The following is a 26,613-nucleotide window of genomic DNA, read 5'->3' as shown; positions in this document are numbered from 1 at the left end:
GACCATGGGGTGGTAAAGAGTCAGACATGACTGAGCGCTTTTCAGTTTTGTAGATTCTTCTTCCAGCCCTCAGTTCTCTCAAAAGGAAAATCAGGGGCTCATGTGCTCACCGAAGTCTCTCCCAACTACAGATAATTTTTTAAGGTCTAATCTAGTTTTGTCCACTATTTTGTCCTTCTCATGGTCATGCTCAGCCACCTCCTGCTCTTGGCGACCCCATGGACTGTAGCCCACCAGACTCCTCTGTCCATGGGATTCTCCAGGCAAGAACACTGGGGCAGGTTGCCATTTCCTTTCCTAGGGGATCTTCCCGACCCGGGGATGGCACCTGTCTCCTGCATCTCCTGCACTGGCGGGCAGGTTCTATAACCCTGAGCTACTGGGGAAACTCTCTTCAGTTTGGTTTACTCCATAAACAGAAATTGCCAGACAGAGAACTTTTCAGACAACCTGAAGTCTTTTGTTTTTGATTTTGCTTTCAAGTAAACACATCTAAACTGCAAAACCAAGCAAAAATAAACATGTGTACATCTTTAAATTTGGCTGTGCTGTGCTTAGTCGTTTGGGCGTGTCTGAATCTTTGCCACCCCATGGACCGCCAGGCTCCTCTGTCCATGGGGTTCTCCAGGCAAGAACACTGGAGGGGGTTGCCAGGCCCTTCTCCACTGCGTCTTCCCAACCCAGGGGTTGAACCCAGGTCTCCCGCATTGCAGGTGGATTCTTTTTTTAAAAAAAATAATTTATTTATTTTAATTGAAGGCTAATTACTTAACAATATTGTAGTGGTTTTTGCCGTACATTGAGGTGGATTCTTTACCGTCTGAGCCACCAGGGAAGCCCTTAAACATGGCTGCCTCAGACCAAGTTCAACCATTATATGAAGGAGACCAAGATCAGCAAATCATGGGTTGTTCCAACGGAGGCTCCTGCAGAAGCAGTTCATAAACCATGCTTGCATTTATTCTTGCTCCCAGCCTGCTTTAGCAAAAACGGAATCATTCTGGTGGGAGCAGACATCGGTGAAACGAGGGCTTCACACTCCAAGCACGTAGGATGCAGGAAAAGCATCATCCCCAGAGTGGAAGATAGTCAGGAGCTGGAGGGCCTGGCCGATCAGAGCGCGTGGCTTAGAGAAAGGCGCTCACACACATGTCCTGACGCAAAATCTACTGCGGGCCCAACAAAAGTTCTTCCCACCGGAGACTTGGTCCTGGAGCCAGCACTCTGTGATGTCTGAGAGGCAGAAGCAAACCACCCACCTGATACGTGTGGACACCAACCAGTGAATAGACTTAAGTTTCAATCATCAACTACTGTACTACTTTGAAAGGCATTTGTGGGAACAGCACCCTTTCACGTCATATGAGCTAATCAAGGAGAAGACATTCTTTTCTTTGGTTTCCCTGGTGGCTCAGATGGTAAAGAGTCTATCTGCAGTGTGGGAGACCCAGGTTCGATCCCTGGGTTGGGAAGATCCCCTTGAGAAGGAAATGGCACCCCACTCCAGTAGTCTTGCCTGGAAAATCCCATGGGTGGAGGAGCCTGGTAGGTTACAGTCCTTGGGGTCGCAAAGAGTTGGACACGACTGAGCAACTTCACTTCTTACTTCTTAAAATTGAGATGATGCCTTTCAGCGCTAGGATGCTGCCTTTGAGGGAAATGCTTACAGTGCAGTGGATACAGACCCCTGCTCGGTGCCAGCTGACGTCTGTGAGGTGTGTGCTAACGTTTTGCTCTCCACTCCAGCGGGGCTCCATGCTGGGCTCCCTGAGACCCTGCTAAGCAGCCCAGTCTCTCTGGGAACGGACACTTGAGGCAAGCAGCTCGGAGCTCCTCGGGGCGTGGGAGGGAGCAACCCAGCACCCCCATTTCATCACCCACAGAGCCCAGAAACGCAGGAACTGATGGGGCTCCCCGCAGGAGACCACCGGGGAAGCGCCTGGAAAAAGCCTCTCTTCTGCACAGTGAGGGGGCGCAGGGAAGGGCCTGCTTCTTGGAAAGCAGCCCCTGGGAAAGAACACATTAAAGAGCTGAAAGCCTCTCTAGCACTAAGCTTTCTACCAGGAAACATGTAGGATTTCTCCCGCTTCCACAAGTGTGTTTCCGTCTTTTGCTTGTGCTCCCTCTCTGTCACGACTCGCACAGATGGGTGCTCTAAAGCTCAGGGCACGGAGCTTCGGGCCAGCAGCGCTCAGCCTGCAGTGCTGGGCTCCTGTGTTTTCACGCTGCGACTAGACAGGCCAGGCTGCCACTAGCTTCTTAGGAAGTGCTAGCTCGTTTGGTTACCTGTCTCTTAGGGGCCGGGAGAAATATCAATAGCCTCAGATATGCAGATGATACCATTCTAATGGCAGAAAGTGAAGGGGAACTAAGGAGCCTCTTAATGAGGGTGAAAGAGAAGAGTGAAAAAGCTGGCTTGAAACTCAACATTAAAAAAATGAAGATCGTGGCATCTTATTCCATCAGTTCATGGGAAATAGAAGGGGGAAAAGTGGAAACAGTGACAGATTTTATTTTCCTGGACTCCAAAATCACCTTGGGTGGTGACTGTAGCCATGAAATTAACAGACACTTGCTCCCTGGGAGGAAAACGATCACAAAATGAGACAGTGTATTAAAAAGCAGAGACGTCGCTTTAGCAACAAAGGTCCATATAGTCAAAGGTATGGTTTATTTCTGTAGTCATGTACGGATGTGAGAGTTGGACCCTAAAGAAGGCCGAGCGCCAAAGAATTGATGCTTTCATGTTGTGTTGCTAGAGAAGACTCTTGAGAGTCCCTTGGACTGCAAGGAGATCAAACCAATCAATCCTAAAGGAAATAAACCCTGAATATTCATTGGAAGGACTGATGCTGAAGCTGAAGCTCCAATACTTTGGCCACCTGATGTGAAGAACTGACTCATTGGAAAAGACCCTGATGCTGGGAAAGATTGAAGGCAAAGGAGAAGGGGAGGACAGAGGATGAGATGGTTAGATAGCATCACCTACTCAATGGACATGAGTTTGAGCAAGCTCTGGAAAATGGTGAGGGACAGGAAAGCTTGGCGTGTGGCAGTCCATGGGGTTGCAAAGAGACAGAGACGGCTTAGTGACTGAGCAACAACAGATGATATGAAAGCAGTGAATTTAAAATGTTTCTCTCCCCACTACTTGGAATCATCTAGGGTCCTTCCCTTGTTTCAGAAGCCCTAAAAAATGAATAATCTATTTTCTAAAATAAAGGTCTATTTATGTAAGTCTATGTAGATCTGTAGAGATTTTGAAGATTTTTAAAATAATAAATATAGGATAACAAAATTAACAGCTAAGGGCATCTGGGGAAAAGAACAATGAGCATAAAAAGGAGTGAAACCAGGGCTCTGAAATGAGTGGTCTGTTAGACATAGCTTCCCAGTTTTATTCAGTAGAAAAATTAGCAGAACAAACCATGAATGCTTACCAGTTATAGTGCCCATAAAGTTAAAAAAAAAAAAAAAAAAGGGTTTCCCGGGTGGCTCAGTGAAAAAGAATTTGCCTGCCAATGCAAGAGACAGAAGAGATGGGTTTGATCCCTCGGTCTGGAAGAGCCCCTGGAGGAGGAAATGGTAACCCACTTCAGTACTCTTAACTGGGAAAATCTGGGACAGAGCACCCTGGCAGCCAAAGTCCATAGCTGAAGAAGCACGCGCGTTGTACCCGGAGCACAACGGTTCTATTTCAATAAGTTCACTCTTTCTTCAGATATTTTGGAGACTTCTGCCACTTTCTATTCACGTGCTCTGAGTAGGCCTCATGATTACTACCCGCCTTGTAGGAGGTGAGCCTGGCACATTTCACCTATGCTCTATCTGATTCATTGTTATCCTGTTTCAGAAAGTGGAGAAGGTGGACGAATCCAGGGAGCGGCTGATCGTTTGTGTGGTCTGCAGACTGCTGAGCAAAGCCAGAGAACATTGGTCAGAAAGAAACAACGGGGCAGATGAAGGGCACTGGCCAAGGAGTGTCTAATTCTTTGATATTAAATGAGCAACTTGAAATATACATCGATTACAAATTAACGTGCATTATGATGATAATTTCCTATTCATTGGCTGATCTCACTACCATCCTCCTGAGATATTGCTGCCACTGTGGTGTACGTGTTTGCTTAAAATGAGTTTCTTCTCCTTCCTGTCAAAAGTCAGTGAGTAAAAGGGATCGGAGGAATGGGTGGGTGAAGCGTAAAGTGTGATTAAATGCCAGCGTTTGGTTTTAAGTGCCAAGGCCCCCAGCTTGGCCTCAGAAAAGCAAACTAAACCCACTCCAGGAATCACTGCGTATTAAGGAGAAACTGCAGCCTCCGGGGGCCAATGTGATCCAGTCTGTGACAATGCAGGGCTTTAAGGCTGTTACATAGGAAAGAACAAGGCTTGGGGTTTTCCAGGGCAGGATGTGTGGGTTGAATTGCTTTTTATTTGATTTTGTCTTAATTTCCTGACTATGCAGGCAACAGTGGTGAGCCCTGAGGGCCAGGGGTGGGAGGAGCAGAGCTGCAGTTGGGTCCCGATGCACTCAGAGAATTACAGAAGGTGGGGGGGAGGGCGCTGAGGGAGGTCGTTTTGTGGAACCGAGCTGGATCTGTGTCTAGGAGCGAGGCACGGAAGGGTCAGCTCCACGCTCAGGGCTGAGGCCACTTGACACGTTACGCCCAGGTGGCTGGAAAATGCTTTCTGTTTTCGGGCTGGGCTGGCCCTCCACTGGGAGGCCTTTGTTCTGCAGTTTGTATTAATACTGGGAAGGAAGGACCTTGAGGGGCTCAGGCGTGGATGTGGGATGATTTAAGACATTCTCCATTGCCGTGTGATCCAGCAATCCCCCTCGTGGGCGAGTATTCAGACAAAACTCTAATTCAAAAAGGTGCAAGGACCTTAGTGTGCATTACAGCGATGTTTACAAAAGTGAAGACAGAGAAACAACCCAAGTGTCCCTCAGCAGATGGGTGGATAAAGAAGATGTGGTACATAAACATGATGGAATATTATTCAGCTAAATAAAGGATGAAGTAATGCCATCTGCAGCAACATGGATAGACCTAGAGAGTATCATACTGAGTGAAGTAAGTCAAACAGAGAGAGAAACGTATCGTTTCTATGTGGAATCTGAAGTACGACACAAGTGAATGTGTCTATAAAACAGAAATAGACTCACAGGCATAGAGAGGAGACTTGTGAGGGCCAAGGGGGATGGGCAGAGGAGGAATGGAGTGGGAGGTTGGGATTAGCAGATGTAAACTAGTACACAAAGGATGGATAGGCAACAAGATCCCAGTGAATAGCACAGGAACTATATTCAATATCCTCTGATAAACTATGATGGAAAAGAACACGAAAAAGGATGTAGAGATAGGTCTAACTGAATCACTTCGCTGTACTGCAGAAGTTAACACAACGGTGTCAATCAACTGTATTGCAGTTGAGGAAAAAAAGACAGACTCCAAGAAGAAGGATCAGCCCCTTTAGGAGGTTCCAACTCCAGAGTGACAGATACAGCATGCGTCAGTGTGCGCTGACCCCGAATCCCACACTGCATGTCACAGCCCCGCCGCACGCCGGACAAGGGACAGTCATCAGGGTCATCTCGCAGTGGATGCGGCCACAGGCGGCGGGGCCGGGAAGGGGAGAAGGCGGAAGTCCTCTGCAGAAGGGTGACTGGCAGGAGGCGGGCATCGAAAGGCTTGGAGCCGCCGCGGCCCTGACCTACAGCCACACTCGACCACATCACACACACACACACACACACACACACACAGACACACACACACGAGTGAACCCCGAGAAGGCAGGCGCTTCGTAAGGAAGAGACACTGGGGGAAGGCTCAGGAGTCTCCTAAAATACACAGCGAGACAGTTTCCATTCTGCCTGAAGTACAGGGCTTCTCTACCGTGTCAGGCATTAATCTCTTGGGATTACTTGGGAAGTAATGAAATGAACTGACTCTTGCTTTCTGTAATGTTTTCTCTCCTCTTCTTTCCCTCCTTGAGAAGTGCAGATCATCACTGACGTCATCAGAAGCTAAAGAAAATTAAACTTTTGGAAGAAAACATAAACATACATTTTTCATGACCTTGGATCAGACACTAGTTCCTTAGATATGACACCAAAAACACAAACAACAAAATTAAAAAAAAAAAACAAAAACATAAATTGAACTTCATCAAAATTAACTTTTTCTTCTTTCTTTTTATTTTTTAAATTATCAAAGTATGATAACACATTTATGAGACTGGGAAAATATAGAATAAAGCTACATTTAGTTCTACTAGATATTACAATTATTTTTAAGTGGATAAATTAAGATTTTTAGTTGGAGTTTAAATATCAAATTCTCAAAAATTAATGGAATGAACATACAGGAAAGTAGAAAGATACAATAGACCTGAAAAGCTCCAGGAGCCAATTCAACATAAATAAGATTTATACAATTTTCACACAACAGTAGAATACAAATTCAAGTTCCCATGGACTACGAACTAGGAGACATTAGAACATATCCAGGGACATAGACAACGTGCAAATATTCATAGTCTAAAGGTATTTAAATCATAGGAGTCTGCTCTCATCACTGTGGAATCATGTTAGAAAACAACATCAAAAAACATTTTAAAATAACCCATATATTTTCAAGTGCAATGTGACATTTACCAAGAGATCCCTTTGACTTAGCCACTGAAAGCCTCAGTAAAGTTAGAAGGCTGAAAAATCACTGAGGGTGATTGCAGAGAAGAAAGTATTTACATGAGAAATTAACACCAAAGATTAACTTTTGTTCTTTAAAGGACACCATTGAGAAGGTGAAAACACAACTCTCACAATAGAAGAAAGTATGTATAAATTATGTGTCTGATAAGAGGTTTATATCCTCGTACATAAAGATTTCTTATAATTCAAGAATAAAGAAACAAATAGCTAAGTTAAAAATGGGCAAAGGCCTTGTATCCATTTATCCAAATCAAGTACAAAAATGTTCCACTGGCGTATTCAAAGATATGCACATCATCAGTCATCAGAAAACGCAAGTCAAAACCATACTGAGATGTGACTGCACATCCATTAGTATGGCTAACATAAAAAGAAAGAAAATAACCTTTGCTGGTGCGGATGTGACTATGGAGCCCTTAAACATTGCTGGTGGGCTTGTTAAAAGGGTACAAGTTCTTTGGAAAGCCGATTGGCATATTAGTTCCTCAACATATTAGACTGAGGGTCACCCGAGGACCTGGCTCTCTACTCCTAGCTCCAAACCTGCGAGAAATGGAAACACACGTCCACACAAAATCTTGTGCACAATTGTTCATAGTAGTATTATTCACAATAATAAAAATAAAAACAACCCAAACCTCCATCAATTGATGAATGGATAAACACAAGGTGGCATTTCTATTACCTGCAACAAAAAGGAATAACGCAGTGATGCATGCTACGATGAGGACGAACCTCGAAAACGTGATGCTGAGTGAAAGCAGTCAGACACGATGACCACAGAGGCAGGATTCCTTTTATAGGAAGTGGAGTCAAAGTCATACAGACAGGAAGTAAATGAGTGGTTGCCCAGGGCTGAGGACTCAACTGTGACTAGAATGGGATTCCTTTGAGGATGACATGAGTGTCCGGGAATTAAACAGTGGTGGCGTTGGCACAGCTGTGTGACTATATGAAAAACCGCTGAACCGTACACTTCAAAATGATACATTTTATCATATGGAAATTATGTCTTAATTGCTTTTTTAAAAGAGCAAAGAGGAAGAAGGCATATGGCATGCACGAGCTGTTTGTAAACAAGACAGTGGGAGTCATATTTAAAAGCCAAAGCTTTCGATCATCAAATATTTCAGCTCCCAAAGTAAATTTTTTGGGGTGTTATGGGTGATGGGTTGGTGCATATGGCTCAGTTGAACCGGTGGGTGGATGGGCGATACATGGAGTAGGGCATGGAGTTGGGGGTGGGCCTGGCCCAACTCTTTGGGGTTTCAAGCCCAAGACCGTGAGAGATCCAGTCCCAACTGGGGGTCCTGGACCTACTGCTCAGTCCCAGCCTTTGACGGGTCAAGCAGCAAACAGGCGAGCCTCTCCCCACCCTCTTCGCCTCCCGACCCTTCCCCAGTACAGATCCCACCCATTAGCAGGTCCCTGTGACTGCAGGAGGCTCCTCTTGTATTTTCTTTAATTTTGGTTCAGTTTAGTCGCTCAGTCATGTCTAGCTCTTTGCGACCCCATGGACTGCAGCATGCCAGGCCTCCCTGTCCATCACCAAGGCCTGGAGTTTACTCAAACTCATATCCATTCAGTCAGTGATGCCATCCAACCATCTCATCCTCTGTTGTCCCCTTCTCCTCCCACCTTCAATCTTTCCCAACATTAGGGCCTTTTCAAATGAGTCAGTTCTTCACATCAGGTGGCCAAGATATTGGAGTTTCAGCTTCAATATTAGTCCTTCCAATGAACACCCAGGACTGATCTCCTTTAGGATGGACTGGTTGGATCTCCTTGCAGTCCAAGGGACTCTCAAGAGTCTTCTCCAACACCACAGTTCAAAAGCATCAATTCGTCGGTGCTCAGCTTTCTTTATAGTCCAGCTCTTGCATCCATACATGGCTACTGGAAAAACCAAAGCCTTGACTTTAATTTGCTTACTGTTTTTGGCTGTGTGGGGTCTTCCTTGCTGTCCACAGGCTTTCTCTAGCTTCGGCGAGTGGGGGTTACTCTCTGTGGCATCCTGGTGGCTTCCCTCGCTGCAGTTCCACGGGTTTTGAGCACAGGCTCAGCAGTTGTGGTACCCGGGCTTAGCTGCCCCGTGGCATGTGGAATCTTTCAGGATCGGGCAGGGATTGAACCCGTGTCCCCTGCATTGGCAGGCAGTTTCTTAAGCACTGGACCACCAGTGAAGTCCTGGCTCCTCTTTGCATATGTGTGTTGTGGGTGGGTGTCCTCACTCCTTTCACTGCAAAGATACTTAGAGTCTCAGGATGACTCTGCCCCACAGATTCATAACGTTGGTCTGGGATGTGAACTCCAGTTTCCAGTTCTGCAGAATGGCTAGCATTCCTCGAAATTCCTCGAAATGCTCCAGTCATCGTGAAGGACTGACTATGCCGATAGAGACGGACAACCTTGTTTCTAGGCACGGCGTGGGACCCCCTAGCCGGCATCCAGGCCTGATGAGCCCCCACCCAGGCTGTGGCGAAGATGGAGTTCCATCTGCAATGGATTTTGCAGATGCCTGAAGATAAATCAATCCGAGTCCATTAGGAGAAAAAGAAAGGCAAGGGTGATCCGCTGGCCGTGTGGGGCTGTGGGGGAGCCCAGGCCGTGTGGACGTTGAGTCATGCTGAAATGAGTAATGCTAAGAGGAAACAAATGTATGGCAGGTTCCGTGAGCAGCGGGGAGGCCAGGCCTGCCCCTGGGACAGAAGGGGCTGGGAGGTCTGGGAAAAGCGCGCGGATGTTTAGCATCAGCTTTCCTGGGATTCCCTCAACACTAATTACAACCGCCTTGCTATGCAGCATCACAATAAATTTTCCTAAGTGGACTGATTATTTGCCCTTGAGGTCTTGCCCACATCTCTCACCTCCCACGCCAAGAATTTGGTTCTCTGGAGACGCATGCGTTTTTGTTCTGGCCTCAAGTCCTTCCAGGAGAGAGGAAAGTCCCAGGATGGAGCTGCCAAAGTTAATCCGCTTGACCACTAATTGTCTCAATACAAAGAAAGAGGCACTGTGAAAGCTGTTTCACGAATTTGGACTGTTCAGACACTCCGCTTGAACGTTTGGGGATTAATCATGAAACACAGCAATTAACACTAAATTAACACTAAACTGCCCTAGGAATGGTCTAGTATCTTTGAGAAGGAAAGAAACTGATGTGATAGTAGGTTTGCCCTTGAGTTCTCAACTCAACTCTGGGAAGCGGCTTAAAGAAATCTCCCAGGAAAAGTGAAGGGGGAATTTGGACAGCTTACTTTCAGGTCTTGGGCTTGCAAAATCAAGGAGGGAACATGGGTGCACAGCCACCTCTGGGTGGGGAGAGAGCTTCTCTGGTTACTGAGCGCTAAGCTAGGGGGAGTCAAGTCTCTCAGGAACCCGGAGGTGGGGGGAGAGCAGCTACCGGGGGACCACTTGCTGACTGATGCTGCCCAGGGAATCCTGATGGAGACAGGCTGCAGAAGACAGTTCCAGACTGGCCCCCGTCCCCACAGTCACTGGTGTTCTCTGCCTGATGAACCTGGTTCTTTCTTGACTTCTTACACAAGGGTGATGATTATTAGGCTCATAAATAGATTTCTCCAGGAGGAGAGAACTAAAACTTCCTCTCACGAAGTCTAGTGTCTTGGTGACCCTCCGGCCTGGGCTGAGCCATTATAAACAGGGACGTACACATTTCTGTGTGAACACGTATCCCGTTCTCTCCTAAGAGAGAGAATGTATGCCTACATACACGTTAGAAGCGGAGCTACCGGCTTGCATGGCGGTTCTGTGTTCAACATTATCCAGGAGCCGCGAAAGGAGTTTATCTCATCAGCAGGAGCCAAGGGTTCTAATTTATGGTTGGATGGCATCACTGGCTCCATGGACACGACTGTGAGCAAACGCTGGGAAATAGTGAAGGACAGGGAAGCCTGGTGTGCTGCAGCCCATGGGGCCGCAAAGAGTCAGACACGACTGAGCGACTGAACGATTTCTCCACATCCTCACCAGCACTGGTTATTTTGTGAGTCATTCTTTCTTCTTTCCTTTCTCTCAGAGCCATCCGAGTGAGTATGATGACCTTGCGGTTTCACTTCTCCTCTCCCTGAAGACTGCTGCCCCACTGACAGAGCAGTATGTCCAAGCACACACACATATTTCCTCTCTCCTGGGTGAGTGCCCAACCCCTGCCCCCACCAAACAAATTTGCAAGAAAACTGGAAACTATTTGGAAGATAGTCTTTGTTCTTGCACTCTGTACATGTGTGTCCATTGATGGTGTTTCTGGTCCTTTCATTTCTGGCAAAAAAGGGCCTCTACTGAGGAAGGGCTCTGTCTTCATGAAAAATGCCTTCCTCATGAAAAGCACCTTCCTCGGCAAGAGGGTGCATGTCTGGATCAGTGCATATCTTGCATTCATGCTCAGTGTGTCTGACTCTTCATGACTGTAACCTGAGAGGCTTCTCTGTCCACGGGATTTCCCAGGCAAGAACACTGGAGTGGGTTGCCATTTCCTTCTCCAGACAGAAGACTGGGACTAACATAAAAACAGTGACCACTGTCACAGAACGCCCTCCTGTTGTGGAGAGAAGGGCCACAGGAGGATTGATGCTGAGATGATCCTTTGTGGTCACTGACTGTAGTTTCATCTCTTAAAGTTGAAGAACATCTCACTTGTTACATGCTGTACCCTCAGATAGGATGATAATGGAAGAATGTGTTTGCTTTCAAATTGTTCCTGCAGGCTGCTCCTTCTTGATGAACTTCCAGCAATGAACAGTTGTACCGGAACTTTAATGCCTACCTGACCATGAATCTCTAAAGATATCACACTTTTTTCCCTTCTTGTTGTCTTTTTCTTATTTAAATCTGCCAAGAGTTGATTCGAGGCTAGGTGAATAAACAGCACTCATTTTAGATTATTTTGTTCATAGTTTTTGAGATTAGGGGAAGAGAATAAAAAATAACCGGGTTGGTTTTTTTGCAAATCTTACAGGGTTCTCTGATCTTCCCACCCAGACACGCACAGGTGACTTTGTGTGTGAGAGAGAAAGAGAGAAAGAAGGAGAGAATGAATGAATCTCTGGTGCCTCTTTGTTTTCTGAGGAGGACCCCAGTCCTATGGGACCATGGAATCTCCCCTGACCTCATCTAACCTTAATTATCACCTCCCCCTGCCTGTCCCTCCATCTCCAAATACAGCCACACTGGGGGTCAGCGTGTGAATTTGAGGGGGGACACAATTCAGTCCATAGCCAGCAGGGAGCTGGAGGAGGGGGTTTCGGGGTGTCCTAGGGTCTAGGAGCAACCCTGAAGGGTACAGAGTGTGACAAAAGGCAGCACTCCCCAGGACTACTGCGCTCGTCCAGAAACGAGGGGAGAGACAGAGCTGCGCAGATTTGGCCCGTTTCCCCTCAGGCACGGGCCCAGAGGCGCTCCCGGCTGCAGAAGACAGACAGATGGACAGGAGCCCGTCTGCGGGTGCAGGAGGCGTCCCCGGGGGCGGACGGCTCTGAGACCTTCCGATCCCTGCCGGAAGGCGTGCTGTGCTGCTTGGAGGTGACCCGCGAGCGAGTGGCGGGCCGTGGTACTGATGGACACCGTGACGTGCTGGGGGAGGCACGGACACAGCAGGGAGGCGCACTCACCGCCTGGCAGACCCTGGTTTCCGCCGGGAAGCTTGGCACGCTTCCTCGGCTCCTGAGAAGACGGTGATGGACAGGCGCACGCGCAAAGCGGCGAAGCACGCTCCCCCAACCTTTCACGCTCCTCCCGGCAGGCGCATCGCCCCTCCCAGCCGCAGGGCACACGGGATTCAAGCTCTTTGGATCTGCACGCCCGCCGCAGACCCCCAGCTGGGATGTCAGCTGCCGGGGTCAGCTGTCCAACTCGAAGTCAGAAGAGACCTCAGCCACTGAGCCTCAGGGCTGGGTGTGACCCGGGTGGGAGCCTTGGGAGGCCGTGCTCAGGCCTGTGACCACAGAGGCAGCCCGGCAGGCGGCTGTCAGGGCGAGCCCGGCAGGCATGCGGGCCCCGGGACATTCCTGCTGGAGACCCTGGCAGGAGGCGCCTCGGCATGGTTCTTGGTGTCCTCCTTCGCCAGGTGGGCAGGAGGCCCTGGACACCCTGATGTGTAGAGGTGGGTTCTGCTCGGCCCACCTCCGGAGTCAGTGAGTGCAGAGTGTAGGTGTGAGGGTTTCCACGCACGCGTGTCGGCTTGTTTGCTTCAGTCGTGTCTGACTCTTTGCGACCCCATGGACAGTAGCCCACCAGGCTTCTCTGTCCGCGGGATTCTCCAGGCAAGAAGACTGGAGTGGGTTGCCAGGTCCTCCTCCAGGGGATCTTCCTGACCCAGGGATCGAACCCGGGTCTCTTATGTCTCCTGCATTGGCTAGTGGGTTCTTTACCACTAATGCCACCTGGGAAGCCCCATATATATGGAGATATATGTGTATCTACATGTATTATGAGTGTGAGATTACCAGATACAAACTACTATATACCAAATAGACAACACAGTCCTACTGTATAGCATGGAAAACTATATTCAATATTTTGCAATTAACTGTAGTGTAAAAGAATCTGTAGAGATATATGTGTATCTACATGTATAACTTCTTTTACAGATTCTTTTACACTACAGTTAATTACAAAATATTGAATATAGTTTTCCATGCTATACAGTAGGACTGTGTTGTCTATTTGGTATATAGTAGTTTGTATCTGGTAATCTCACACTCATAATTTATTCCCCGCCGCCCCCCCTTTCCCGTTTGGTAACCGTAAGTTGGTTTTCTATGTCTGTGACTTTATCTTTTTGTAAATAAGCTCATTTGTATCATTTTTTTAGATCCCACATATAAGTGATATCATGATATTTGTCTTTCTCTGACTCACTTCATTTAGTATGACAATCTTTGGGTTTATCCATGGTGCTGCAAATGGCATTATTTCACTTTTTATGGCTGAATAACAGTCCAGTGTATCTGTCTGTGTATTGTTGTTCAGGAGATAAATCATGTCCGACTCTTTGTGACCCCATGAATTGCAGCACGCCAGGCCTCCCTATCCATCGCCAACTCCTGGAGCTTGCTCAAACTCATGTCCATTGAGTCAGTGATGCCATCCAACCGTCTCATCCTCTGTTGCCCCCTCCTCCCCCTGCCCTCTATCTTTCCCAGCATCAGGGTCTTGTCCAAATGAGACCACATCTTCTTTACCCATTCATATGTCAGTGGACATCTAGGTTACTTCATGCCTTGAGTATTATGAATAATGCTGCTATCAGCATTGGGGTGCATGTATGGACGTGATTAACATTTAAACCCGTGGACTTTAAGCCCATCACCCCCCATAATGGGGTGGGCCTCACCCCATCAGTTGAAGGGTCCCAGAGTAACAACCAACGTTTCCCTGAGAAGCAGGAGTTTGGTCTCAAGACTATACGGTAGAGACCCTGCCTGAGTTTCCAGCCTGCTGCCCTGCAGAACTGAGGCTCAAGGCTGCAGCCTCAGCTCCTGCCTGGACTCCCGGAGCGCTCCCCGCCCTTCAGGTGGGTGAACGGCCCGCAGCTGTGTCAGTCAGCCCCTTAAAGCAACCCCCTCCACAGCCCACTGTGCCTGTGTCTAGAGAACGCTGGCCAATAAAGCAGGCTGAAGTGAAAGTCGCTCAGTTGTGTCCAACTCGCTGCAACCCTGTGGACTGTAGCCCTCCAGGCTCCTCTGTCCATGGGATTCTCCAGGCAAGAACACTGGAGTGGGTTGCCATTCCATTCTCTGGGGGGTCTTCCTGACCCAGGGATCGAACCTGGGTCTCCCGCATAGCAGGCAGATTCTTGACTGTCTGAGCCACCGGGGAAGCCCAATGAAGCAGGGAGCGCCTTTTAACTGATTGTGGCGTCTCTAGGGGGGCTGCACCTCCCCTTGCAGATTGCGGGTGCAGCTGCAGAAAACCTGGTCCCTGGGCAGGGAGCCCCTGTGGCCCTGCCCCCTGGCACTGACCGCCTCCATCCCCAGTCACCAGCCGCCCTCCCTTCAGCCGCCTCACTCGGGGCACGGTCTCCTCAGACTGGTGCTAGCACTTTCTACCAGATTCTGAGCCCCATTTCTGCCTCTCTGAGGCCAGGTTCCCGGTTCTGTGCCTGTCCCCCGCATTTCCGAGTAAACCTCACAAAGAATCACAGCTGTTCAGAAGCACGCTGCACAATATAAAATTTATTATAAAACTTCAGCAAATATAAATATCCAGGCGCCCTTTGGAATGGAGACCACACCGCAGAAAAGGGTTGAAATCCGGGGTGGGGGGGGAGGGGAGGTTGGAGGCGCCCCTGCTGTGTAGCTTGTCACCTGGAAATCCTTGGCCTCCCTTCTGAATGGATGTTACGAAAACAACCAAAATTTACAGGAAAAAAAAAATTGAAAACCCTGCAGCACATAAAAGCAAACCCAAGTGGGCCAATCACGGCCCACAGCGCTTGGTGTAAACCCCGTGGAGTCTCTAATTAGGGCCCAGCCTGTCATTCTGCCACTTGAAAGAGAAAAGCATTCAGGGATGCGTTTAAATAGGAACACTCACTTGTAAATAACTGAGAAAGAGAAAAAAGGCAACGTGTGAGAATTCTCTCCTCCTTCCAACGGGTCTGAAAGGGACAGAAGCACCATGGTGGGGATTTCCTTTCCCATTTCCAGAGGCCAGGCACCTCATCAGGATGGAGACCAGCTCACCCGGCCGGGGCCCCCGGGGTCCCTGTGTAGAGAAACCGCCGCTGGGGCGGACACCGGCCTGGGGACGCAGCCCGGAGGGGCTGACCCCGCCTCCAGAAGCGGTGGTCTCTAGGTGGCAGCTGGGCCGGCCCTCTTTCTCATTCCAGGCCGGCCTGCTTTGCCAGAGCTCGGCGGTTCAGGGCGAGCAGGTTGTCCTGACTCTGTCCTGACTCCACGCCTCCTCCCCACCAAGTGTGTGCCTGTGTGTCCAGGGGTGAACACACACACACACGTGCATGCACACACACGCACGCGCGCACGCACACACAGGCACACATGCAGTCCGGTCCAGGAGCTCCACATGGGTTTTTCTTCTCCCAGCTTCCATCTTCCTGGGATGCCTGCCGGTGGAGAGACCACACGGCCAGCTGGTGCTGGAGACGGACCCGCACCCGCCGGCTCACAGGTTGGACGCGGCGCAGGTCTTGCAGCACTGCCGGCCGTAGAAGTGGTGGCCGCACACGCCGGGCCGGGGCACCAGGGCGCACCAGCGGAAGCGGTCCCCGCAGGAGGCGCCTGAAAGCCAGCAGCCTGCGTCAGTCACCAGCCGCCACCCGCGGAAACCCCGGGAAATCAAGGCAAGCCTGCCGTCGCTCTGCAGCTGCTCCGCAGGGAGGGCAGCACTGCAGGTCACACGGACCACGCGGGTCGTGCTGTTTTCACAAGACCTTTCTTGATAGGTTCCTGCAAAGCTGGCATTTTCTGCTTTTCGTGCTAAACACCCCCATGGAGCCACTTGGCCACCCGAGACAACGGGTCTTCTGTGGACTGGACTCCGGTTGTCCGGTCCCTGATTGAAGCAGACCACTCACTCTCCTCCAGCCCCATTTTCTCCTCCAGAAACCTCGACAGACAGACAGATAGACAGACAGACAGGGCACGGTGCTGCAAATCCCCAAGGCACTCTGGGTGTGTGCACAGGGATCAAGTTTACTGAGCAGCCAAGGAGCAGCAGGAGGAGAAGGGGACGACAGAGGATGAGATGTCTGGATGGCATCACTGACTCGATGGGCATGAGTTCGAGTAAACCCCGGGAGTTGGTGATGGACGGGGAGGCCTGGCGTGCTGCGGTTCATGGGGTCACAAAGAGTCAGACACGACTGAGCGACTGAACTGAACTGAAGGAAATCCCACGACAGAGGAGCCTAGCACGCTGCAGTCCACGGGGTTGCAGAAGAGTGGGACGCGACTTGGCGACTGAACATCAACAACAACGGAATATGCTGGGGTCTCGTTTCACTTGGGGGCATAAGGCTCCTTTACTCAAAACGGCCTTCCCTGAATGCAGACAGCAGCACAGAAACACAAGAGGCAATTGTGCTTGCTGAAAGCCAAATGGCTCTCACAGCCGCCTGTGTCGTTTCTGGGGAGGAAGGCGTGAGCAGTGAGCGGTCTGCTCCATGGGCCTCTTCGTGGGGAAAACTGGTGGAGGTGGAGAGAGAACAGGCGGAGTGGACACAAGACCCTCTAACCCGCGGGGACCCCCAGTTGCTCAGCCCTCTTAGCAACCACTCCAGAAACCCAACAGCCCCACCCAAATGGCCAAGGTCAAACCTCGGGGCGGGGGGAGGGGTGCTCCGACACTCACCTTTCTTCTCTGCGATGGCGCAGAAGTGGGTGTTGCAGGCCTGGGAGACGGCGGGCTTCTGCAGCACGGAGCAGCCCACGGCAGGCCGGCCCCCCGCCAGGCACTGCACGGACCGCGTCTGCACGCCGCCCCCGCAGGTAGCCGTGCACTGCGGGAGACACGAGCTGCCGTCACGCTGGGCCACCCGGCCATCCAGCCACCCCTTCCTATGGGCAGTCCCCTCCTCCCAGGCTCCTCAAGGCGGTCTCTCTCTCTCTCTCTCTCTCTCTCGACCGGGGTGGGGGGCTAAACACAAGCTGCATATTTCCCAGGTATGGACACTGGGAAGACGGGCCCAGGAGTCTGAATATTCTTGAGTCATCAAGGGCTCGATGGACATACAAAAAGCGGCACATATCTGGGGATACAGGCTGCGGGTCTGTCACGAGATGCCCTCACAAGCCAGCCTTTCTGGTGCTCCTGACTCGGAAAAGCTTGACAAGCCAGTCCCCCCACAGAGGCGCGATGACTCTCATCTCTCCCGACCCCAAGTTTTGCAGGGACTCCAGATGCCTGGGTGTGGCCGCCCCCTCCCCGGAGTGCAGTGTTCCTACGCTGGGGCCCCACACTCCGAGGCTCAGAGTGCAGCGGAGCCAGGGAGAGGCAGCTCCGTCAGGCTGGTCCTCACTGGCCAGCCGGGCACATACCCCAGAGACCACGGCAGTGGGTCCCCTGGAGACCCACTGCTGGCAAGAAACCTGGAGAGATGTGAGCGATCGGAGACGGAAGGGCCCCGAACCTGCAGCCATGAATCCGCCCAGAAAGAAAGCGGCTCACAGTCTAGACCGAGTTCTGTCTGGCTCATGGCATTGCTCACACAAGGCTGCGTATTCAAGAAAGCTGTTAGGTGGGAGAGGAGCCCCTGCAGAAAGATGGGGGCAGAGAAAGATCTGGAGATTCTGGTGTGCGGTGGGCTGCGTTAAACAGTCACGTTAACACGTGAGGATAAAGCTCTACTGATTTGGAGACACACACACATAACTCAGGCTGCCGCCAAGATGTACGGACAAGACCAATGCCAGGATCCCCCTGGAGCAGCGGCCCGGGGCTGGTCTTCCACGGCCGAAACCGCTCATGGCCAGACTCTGAGGACCCGCTGCAGACAGGGCCCCGGGAGGTGGCTTTTAGACCCCTTGGGAGGGAGACGCAGTGATGGGGTCAGTAGAACATCTTGGTCTGCCCCTCGACAGAGGAGAGAAGCTGGAAACAGGGAGTCCCCAGAGCTCATAAGCTGAAGGAATCCTTCTTTCTTCTTTTTTCCCTCTTTCGGGAAAGGACGTCTGGGCTGCTGGAGAGAGAAAACCCAGGGCTTTTTGCTGGTGAGCGTGTGGGTTTGGAACCCACCACGCGAGGCTGAGCCCTGCTCTTCAAAGCCAACATTGGCGAACGCCGTCAGGGCTCCGTTCAAGGCAGGACACCAGCAGCCAGGAGGAGACAGTGCCGCGGGCAGACTCGTGACCCGTCGTCAGGCCTGCCCTGGGTTGAGACAGCTGTCTTCCACGGACTGTGTCATCTCTGAGCTTTCCAGCAGAACCGTGCTCCAGGCCTCGGGGGCCTCTGACTCGGGTCCCAGGCGCTCCCTCAGGCCCCGTCCCGGGCTGGGAACTCACTCGGGGAGACGAGGTTGAACCTCTCTGCCTCTGAGTTGAATTTCTTGCATCACCATCGGCAGGGGCAGACTGCTACTCGCCTTTTTATTTTCCATGTTAAAACGTGAGTTTTAATTGCAAAAACTGTTTTCTGTAAATATAGTTATTATCAACCTCTGTGCCCACAACTTGGGTTCAGATATAAACAGATATGATACACGCAGATGTTACTTGTACCACAGAACAAAATCAGTTCAAGAATCAACTCTTGCTAAAGATATGTCCCATCAAGATCCTGCTGTGTAGCACAGGGAACCATATTGAATATCCTGTGGTGAACCACGCTTGCATGCTTAGTCACTCAGTCGTGTCTGATTCTTTGCAACCCCATGGACTGTAGCCCGCCAGGCTCTGTCCATGGGATGCTCCAGGCAGGGATACTGGAGTGGGTTGCCATTCCCTTCTCCAGGGGATCTTCCTGACCCGGGGATGGAACCCAGGTCCTCTGCATTGTAGGCGGATTCTTTACCATCTGAGCCACCAGGGAAGCCCCTGATAAGCCATAATGGAAAATAAAATAAGAAAGGATATATATATATATGCATGTAACCTAGTCACTATGCTGGACAGCAAAGATTGACATTGTAAATCAGCTGATTTACTTTGATAAAAAAAATTAAAAACAAAGAAACCAGGGGATCTGACCAGCATTTTGTGTCCCTTGGCGCCGAGCGGCTTGATTCTTTCTGTCATCGGTTCTTTGATGCACAGACGGGGATCACTGTCCTCCCCTTCCTGGGCCCAGGTCCAGGCTCCAGACGCTAAACGGTGAACACAAGCCCTCCCCTTCCCCGGGGCACTTTCCGAAGTCACCCCTCCAAGCGCGGTTTCTGGTCTGGCGGCCCCGGCGGCGGCTGGGAGCCCGTCGGCACCCCTGCCTTCCCCAGGCCCTGGCTCGGCGTCCACATGGAACCCACGGTTACACACGCAGCGTGGAGCGGGGCCCTATCGGCCACTGGCATCTCTCAGTCCATGGACCTTCCCCGGCCACCCCACCCTGATCACCTCCCATCTTTCAGCATTTCATTGTCCCTGTTCCGGCCTCAGAGAAAACGTGGATGCCCCTGTACGCTGTGGTGGGGGGGGGGCAGGAAATTCTGTGTCTGTCTGCTGAGGGGCGAGGGGCTCCCTCCAGCCCCCAGGGTGGGTGGTTGCAGAGCAGAGACTGCCTCTCTGGAGAGCGTGTGACCCACTGGATGCGAAGCCCCAGGGACCCAAGTGAGTGAAGTCAGGGCTGCTGGGTGAGGCCTCACCAAGCCGGGCCACTGAGGCCAACAGAAACCGTCCTCATCTGATTACAGACTTATCCGTCTTCCCGCAGTTGCAGGAATAACCTGTCTGGGGACAGAGCCCATCCAGGCGCAGGACACCTTTCCACCCCAAGATTTCCCACGGCTGGAGGGCGCAGAGCCTCGGGCCCAAGAGCTCATGGCAAACGCGGCCTTAGCGTCATTCCTGCCTGACATCATGGAACATAGCAGATGAGTCACCCCGGATAAGATCTTCAAGCAACGTACGATGAAAATGATTTATTAGACAGGCTGGATGTTTTAGGCTGGTGCAAAGCATGCCAGAGTATCTTTAGATTCTGGGTTTGGGTTTAAATTAGACAACGGCAAACTTTGTTTTTCTTTTTCTAAATTTGCCTGAGGCCTCCCGGTTGAGCAGAGTAGGGTAAATGCTGGCCGGATTCACTCTCAGGAGCTTCAGTCTCCCCTCCCAGTGGACAGAGGGATGACGGTCTTGGGGAACCACCAGGCCTTGTCTCTGAGCCACGTTCTCAAGGGACAGAGCGCGAAGCACCTGCCCCAGGAGCCACTCGATGCAGCCTCTTGGCTCGCCCGTCCCTTCCGCTTGCCGGAAAGCCTGCGCACTCAGAGGACAATTAAAGGGAAAATTGTGTGGCCGGAGATACTTTTGACCTACTTAAAACAGGAAAGGCTTGAAAAGGATACGGTCCAAATGTCCTGTGGTCTAGTATTTTAAATGAAACAATTTCTAATACCATTTGGGGAGGAGTTTGTGTATTTCTAAATGAAAAAGCGACATCAGATTTGAAGATGTGCGTGCTAAGTCACTTCAGTTGTGTTCGACTCTTTGCCACTCCATGGACCTCAGCCCGGCAGGCTCCTCTGTCCGTGGGGATTCTCCAGGCAAGAATACTGGAGCAGGCTGCCATGGCCTCTCTCCAGAGGATCTTCCCACCCAGGGACTGAACCCGTGTTTCCTATGTCTCCTGCATTGGCAGGTGGGTTCTTTACCACTAGCACCACCTGGGAAGCCCCAGATTTGAAGGTAAGCAGAACCAAAGGTAAAAACACAACTAGAGAGCAGTGTGCAGAGTGGGTGGCAAGCAAGAACAGCCTTTGGGGGGTTAAAGATGCTGCTGCTCTACAGGGTCTGGCAACAGGGCGCACAATCCCGACGGCGGTGACACCACCATCCCCAGACAAAGGTGAAGTCCGTGCTGGAGCGGAAAGTTCTCCAGACAAGGACCAGACCTGGCCGCCCCAGGCACACGCGGATTTGCTTTTCACCTGAAATTCCACTCCCTAAACACTCAGTACGGAGTATGCGCCTTGGTAGATGCCGGGGACTGTATGTATAAAACATGCATGCGTGTATGTGAATGCACACACGTGTCAATGTGGAGACTACACCGTAAAACAGCCCGACACTCGCCCCAGAACGGCCAGTCTGGATGGCTGTGTATCGACTGTATCCGCTTTCAGGCAGCTCATGTCAGCGGGGGCAGCCTTGACTTCTGACGAGGCCGCAGGACGGACATTGCACGATTCTGGGACAGGAGGCACGACTCTCCACTCTGGAGTCTGCTTTCTATCCTTGCTTCCTTTTCAGCACAGGGCGCCTGGGAAGCCCAAGGATGCGGGACATGCTTCCCGGGAGGGCAGTCAACAACTTGGGCAGGGAAGACAGCCATCTGTAGCCGGTCGGGTCATTCCTATGGCACCAGGCACAGAGTGCCTGGGAAGTGATTTGGAGAGAGACGAAGACTCTTGAAAATTCCTTTGAAAGTGATGGGGAGCAGACATCCGCCTGTGGTCCCCGGGGTCAGCCTCTGGAATCAAGGAAGATCCCGCTTGCTGGCCCCGAGAGAGCTTCTGCGATGGCGGCGTCCTGGGGGCCTGGTGCCCTGTGGATCCCATATACTTGATAGGACTCCACCTCGGAGGTCCTGGAGCCAGTGCTACCTGATACAGTTAAGAGAGCTGGGCAAGATGGGAGCACAGAAGTTCGTGGCCATCCCCGCTATCGTGCTCACTTGCTTTCTCTGTTTTCTTGATGTGGACCATTTCTAAAGTCCCTACTGAGTTTATTACAATATTGCTTCTGCTTTATGTTTTGTTGTTTTGGCCGTGAGGCATGTGAGATCTTCGCTCCAGGGATTGAACCCGCACCTCCTGCATTGGAAGGCCAAGTCCTAACCACTGGACCACCAGGGAAATGGCGGTTTGCTTCTTAAAAACTGACCATCCAGACCCAAGTGCCTATGAAGACACTGGGCTCTGAGTTGCTCCTATGCTGCCCTTGCCCACACAGACGGCAACAGGACAGGCAGAGAGGGCTTCGAGGAGCCCAAAGCCGGAAGCAGGGCCGGGAGGAGGCTGGGTCAACAGTAGTTGAGTGCAGAAATCTTCCCTTACAGCCGCCGGGGGCGGAGGAGGAGGAGGGAGCCGGGGACACGGAGATCCCGGGACAGATCCCACAGCCCCTCTCGGCCTGGGCTGGCCGAGCCCAGGGACCAGGCAGGTCACAGCCATTCTGGGGGCTCAACCCCCATTCTTATTTGCTCGGCTTTGCCTTTGACCCCGAACAGACTTACAATCACCTGTTTCTTCCAGATCTCGTATTTCTTCCTCACCCATACTCACCTCTGGGGAGTTCAGCCCAGCTTTTACCCAAACCATTAAATCTTCTCACCCTCCACAGGGTGCAGGTTTAGAACAGCCACGCTGTGCCGTGCGCTCAGCCGTGTCTGACTCTTGCGACCCCGTGGACTGTAGCCCGCCAGGCTCCTCTGTCCGTGGGATTCTCCAGGCAAGAACACTGGAGTGGGTTGCCATTTCCTTCTCCAGGGGGTCCTCCGAGTCCAGAGATCGAGCCTACAAATCCTCCATCTCCTGCACCGGCAGGCTGGTTCTTCACCACTAACACCACCCGGGAAGCCCTAGAACAATCACAAGTGCCCTAAAAGGTCGAGTACCATGTGGAGATCACCCTCTGGAGGCCCCCTCACAACCCCAACCCCCAGAAACCCAACACCACACGGGCTCTGGAGGGAAGGGCCTGAAGCTGGCTCCATGGGCCTGGGGGCCACACTCCGGCAGAAACCTTCCCCCCAAGGCAGCCAGCAACACCGAGGAGGGGCTCCGCCCGCCCCCTTCATCCCTACCTGAGACCAGGGCGAGGCAAACCAGCCGGCCCGCGGGGGTCCTGCAGCGGCGAACGCGGGGCGCTTGGGGCAGGGGAACGGGGCGCAGGCGCGCTGCAGCTCCAGCTGAGGCCGCGGCAGGTGCAGGCACTTCCTGGAGGCCAGCTCGCGGTACTTCCCAGACACGTGCTTCTCAGCGCACTTTAAGAACCTTTTCTGGGTTCCTCTTTCACAGGTAACAGAGCACTGGAAGGAAGACAACCAAGGACGTGTGTGAAAGGCACGTCTCCCCTCGTGGTGGCTACCTCTCTTGCAAAATCATTGAGTGGAGATGCCTCCTGATTACGTCAGCCTGAACACTGATAGGAAAACAACAGAGTGAGGAAGACGAGAGGCCTCTTCATGAAAACTAGAGATACCAGGGGAACATTCATGCAAAGAGGGGCTCAATAAAGGACAGAGTGGCATGGACCTAACAGAAGTAGAAGATGTTAAGAAGAGGTGGAAAGAATACACAGAAGAACTGTACAAAAAAGATCTTCACAACCCACATAATCACGATGGTGTGATCACTCACCTAGAGCCAGACATCCTGGAATGTGAAGTCAAGTGGGCCTTACGAAGCATCACTATGAACAAAGCTAGTGGAGGTGATGGAATTCCAGCTGAGCTACTTCAAATCCTAAAAGATGATGCTGTGAAAGTGCTGCATTCAATATGTCAGCAAATTTGGAAAACTCAGCAGTGGGCACGGGACTGGAAAAGGTCAGTTTTCATTCGAATCCCTAAGAAGGGCAATGCCAAAGAATGTTCAAACTACTGCACAATTGCACTTATCTCACACACTAGCAAAGTAATGCTCAAAATTCTCCAAGCCAGGCTTCAGCAATACATGAGCCATGAACTTCCAGATATTCAAGCTGGCTTTAGAAAAGGCAGAGGAACTAGAGATCAAATTGCCAACATTCGCTGGATCATTGAAAAAGCAAGAGTTCCAGAAAAACATCTATTTCTGCTTTATTTACTATGCCAAAGCCATTGACTATGTGGATCACAATAAACTGTGGAAAATTCTGAAAGAGATGGGAATACCAGACCACCTGACCTGCCTCTTGAGAAATCTGTATGCAGGTGAGGAAGCAACAGTTAGAACTGGACATGGAACAACAGACTGGTTCCAAATAGGAAAAGGAGTACCTCAAGGCTGTATATTGTCACCCTGCTTATTTAACTTATATGCAGAGTACATTATGAGAACTGCTGGGCTGGAGGACGCACAAGCTGGAATCAGGATTGCCGGGAGAAATATAAAACACCTCAGATCTGCAGATGACACCACCCTTATGGCAGAAAGTGAAGAAGAACTAAAGAGCCTCTTAAAGAAAGTGAAAGAGGAGAGTGAAAAAGTTGGCTTAAAGCTCAACATTCAGAAAACAAAGATCATGGCATCCAGTCCCATCACTTCATGACAAATAGATGGAGAAACAGTGGAAACAGTGGCAGACTTGATTTGTTGGGGGCTCAAAAATCACTGCAGATGGTGACTGCAGCCATGAAATAAAAAGATGCTTACTCCTTAGAAGAAAAGTTATGACCAACCTAGACAGCATATTAAAAAGCAGAGACATTACTTTGTCAACAAAGTCCATCTAGTCAAGGCTATGGTTTTTCCAGTAGTCATGTATAGATGTGAGAGTTGGACTATAAAGAAAGCTGAGTGCCAACGAATTGATGCTTTTGAACTGTGATGTTGGAGAAGACTCTTGAGAGTCCCTTGGACTGCAAGGAGATCCAACCAGATCATCCTAAAGGAAATCTGTCCTGAATGTTCATTAGAAGGACTGATGTTGAAGTTGAAACTCCAATACTTTGGCCACCTGATGTGAAGAGCTGACTCATTTGAAAAGACCCTGATGCTGGAAAAGATTGAAGGTGGGAAGAGAAGGGGATGACAGAGGATGAGATGGTTGGATGGCATCACTGACTCAATGGATATGAGTTTGAGTAAACTCCAGGCCTTGGTGATGGACAGGGAGGCCTGGTGTGCTGCAGTCTGTGGGGTCACAAAGAGTTGGACACGACTGAGCGACTGAACTGAACTGAACATTTAAGGGGACGACATGGTTGGATGGCATCACCAATTCGATGGACATGAGTTTGAGCAGGCTTCGGGTTATGGTGAAGTGCAGGGAAGCCTGGTGTACTGCAGTCTATGGGGTTGCAAGGAGTCGGATACGACCTAGCGACTGAACAACAAACAGTCAGTGAAATTTATGGGACCTTGGCATTTTAAAATGGTGTTAACAGTATCTGCAATAAAAAAAGAAGATCTTGAGGTCTAGCACTATACACATAAGTTGGGGCAGGGAAATCACAAACCACGAAGGGAGTAATTTCGGAGCTATTGCTTCACTGGGAAGTGAAGACGCTGGGCTGTAACCGATACCAGAATGCACTGGAACCTAATGCACTAGGATGTCAGGTAAACCGCAGAGCTCCTCACATTGACACACCCAACAGCAGCGTGATGCTGGCCTAGCACCAGGGCAGGCAGGGCAGACCCAGGGCTTCCATCGTCCCCGGGAAGCCGAGTGCTGCCCTGAACAGAGCACCGCAGGCTCATTCGTTCCCACCAGACGTGCTCTGAGCCGAGCTGTCGCTGCAGCCGCACCCTCTCACACGGACAGCGGGGCCCTGGGCCGACCTGTGGCCGGGCGCGGCTGCAGCTTCGGGACACACGGGGTTGACGCAGAAGGCCGGGCAGAGCTGCACAGGCTCGGGGGTCACAGGGCAGGTCCCGGGGGCTGGCATTGCTGCCCCAGGCTGGCATGTCTGCAGGTCCCATCCATAGCGGAGGCTGGGTGCCCAGCGTTCCGGCCTCGCACTCAGGCTCAGGCCTGGCTTTGGGGTGTGCCTGGCGGGTCCTGCTCCCAGAACGGAGCTGGAGGGCTCTTCTCGGGGGCTCGCTGGGGCCAAGCCTGAGAGCAGCTCTGGGGTGTGTGCGCGCACGCCCGGATGTGTCAGATAGTCAGGACAAGGGATTTCTACCTGGACACCTTCCAGACACCGTGTGTGTTAGCCGCTCAGTCCTGTCTGACCCTTGGTGACCCCATGGACTATAGCCCACCAGGCTCCTCTGTCCATGGGATTCTCCAGGCAAGAATACTGGAGTGGGTTGCCATGCCCTTTGCCAGGGGATCTTCCCGACCCAGGGATCAAACCCGGTCTCCTGCATCGCAGCTGGGTTCTTTACCACCGTGCCACCTGGGAAGCCCTTTCTAGGCAGACCAGGTTGCTTCCTTCCTAAGGACTCAGCCTCCAGAGATATAAATAAAATCAAATGTCCCCTAATGACTGAGTGATTCAGTCATCTAGACGCTGATGCCCCTGGTTCCAGGAGTTCTTCCTTAGCAGCAGCAGGCTTCACGCAGTAGTGATGCTGTTTTTATTTTTCAGGGGCAGACAAGTGCTGTCTCATTTGG

General features: G+C 51.2%; 1 protein-coding gene across 2 annotated transcripts in view; it reads right to left on the bottom strand.

The window, feature by feature from the left end:
• Positions 1-14,893: 14,893 nt before the first annotated feature.
• The window catches only part of ADAMTS16 (ADAM metallopeptidase with thrombospondin type 1 motif 16), a 184,581-nt gene continuing 172,861 nt past the window's right edge, over positions 14,894-26,613 (bottom strand). For both annotated transcript variants that reach the window (XM_043488833.1, XM_043488834.1), the window contains exons 21-23: positions 23,153-23,377; positions 17,051-17,198; positions 14,894-15,978 (exon numbers count right to left, since the gene is read on the bottom strand). In XM_043488833.1, the coding sequence (XP_043344768.1) occupies positions 15,863-15,978; positions 17,051-17,198; positions 23,153-23,377 (489 nt within the window). In that variant the 3' untranslated portion in view covers positions 14,894-15,862. The remainder of the gene's footprint in view (positions 15,979-17,050; positions 17,199-23,152; positions 23,378-26,613) is intronic.

Source organism: Cervus canadensis, chromosome 16 (genome assembly GCF_019320065.1).
Source record: "Cervus canadensis isolate Bull #8, Minnesota chromosome 16, ASM1932006v1, whole genome shotgun sequence".
NCBI lineage: Eukaryota > Metazoa > Chordata > Mammalia > Artiodactyla > Cervidae > Cervus > Cervus canadensis.
Note: the sequence above shows the minus strand (reverse complement) of the source record. Positions and strands in the feature narration are given on the sequence as shown.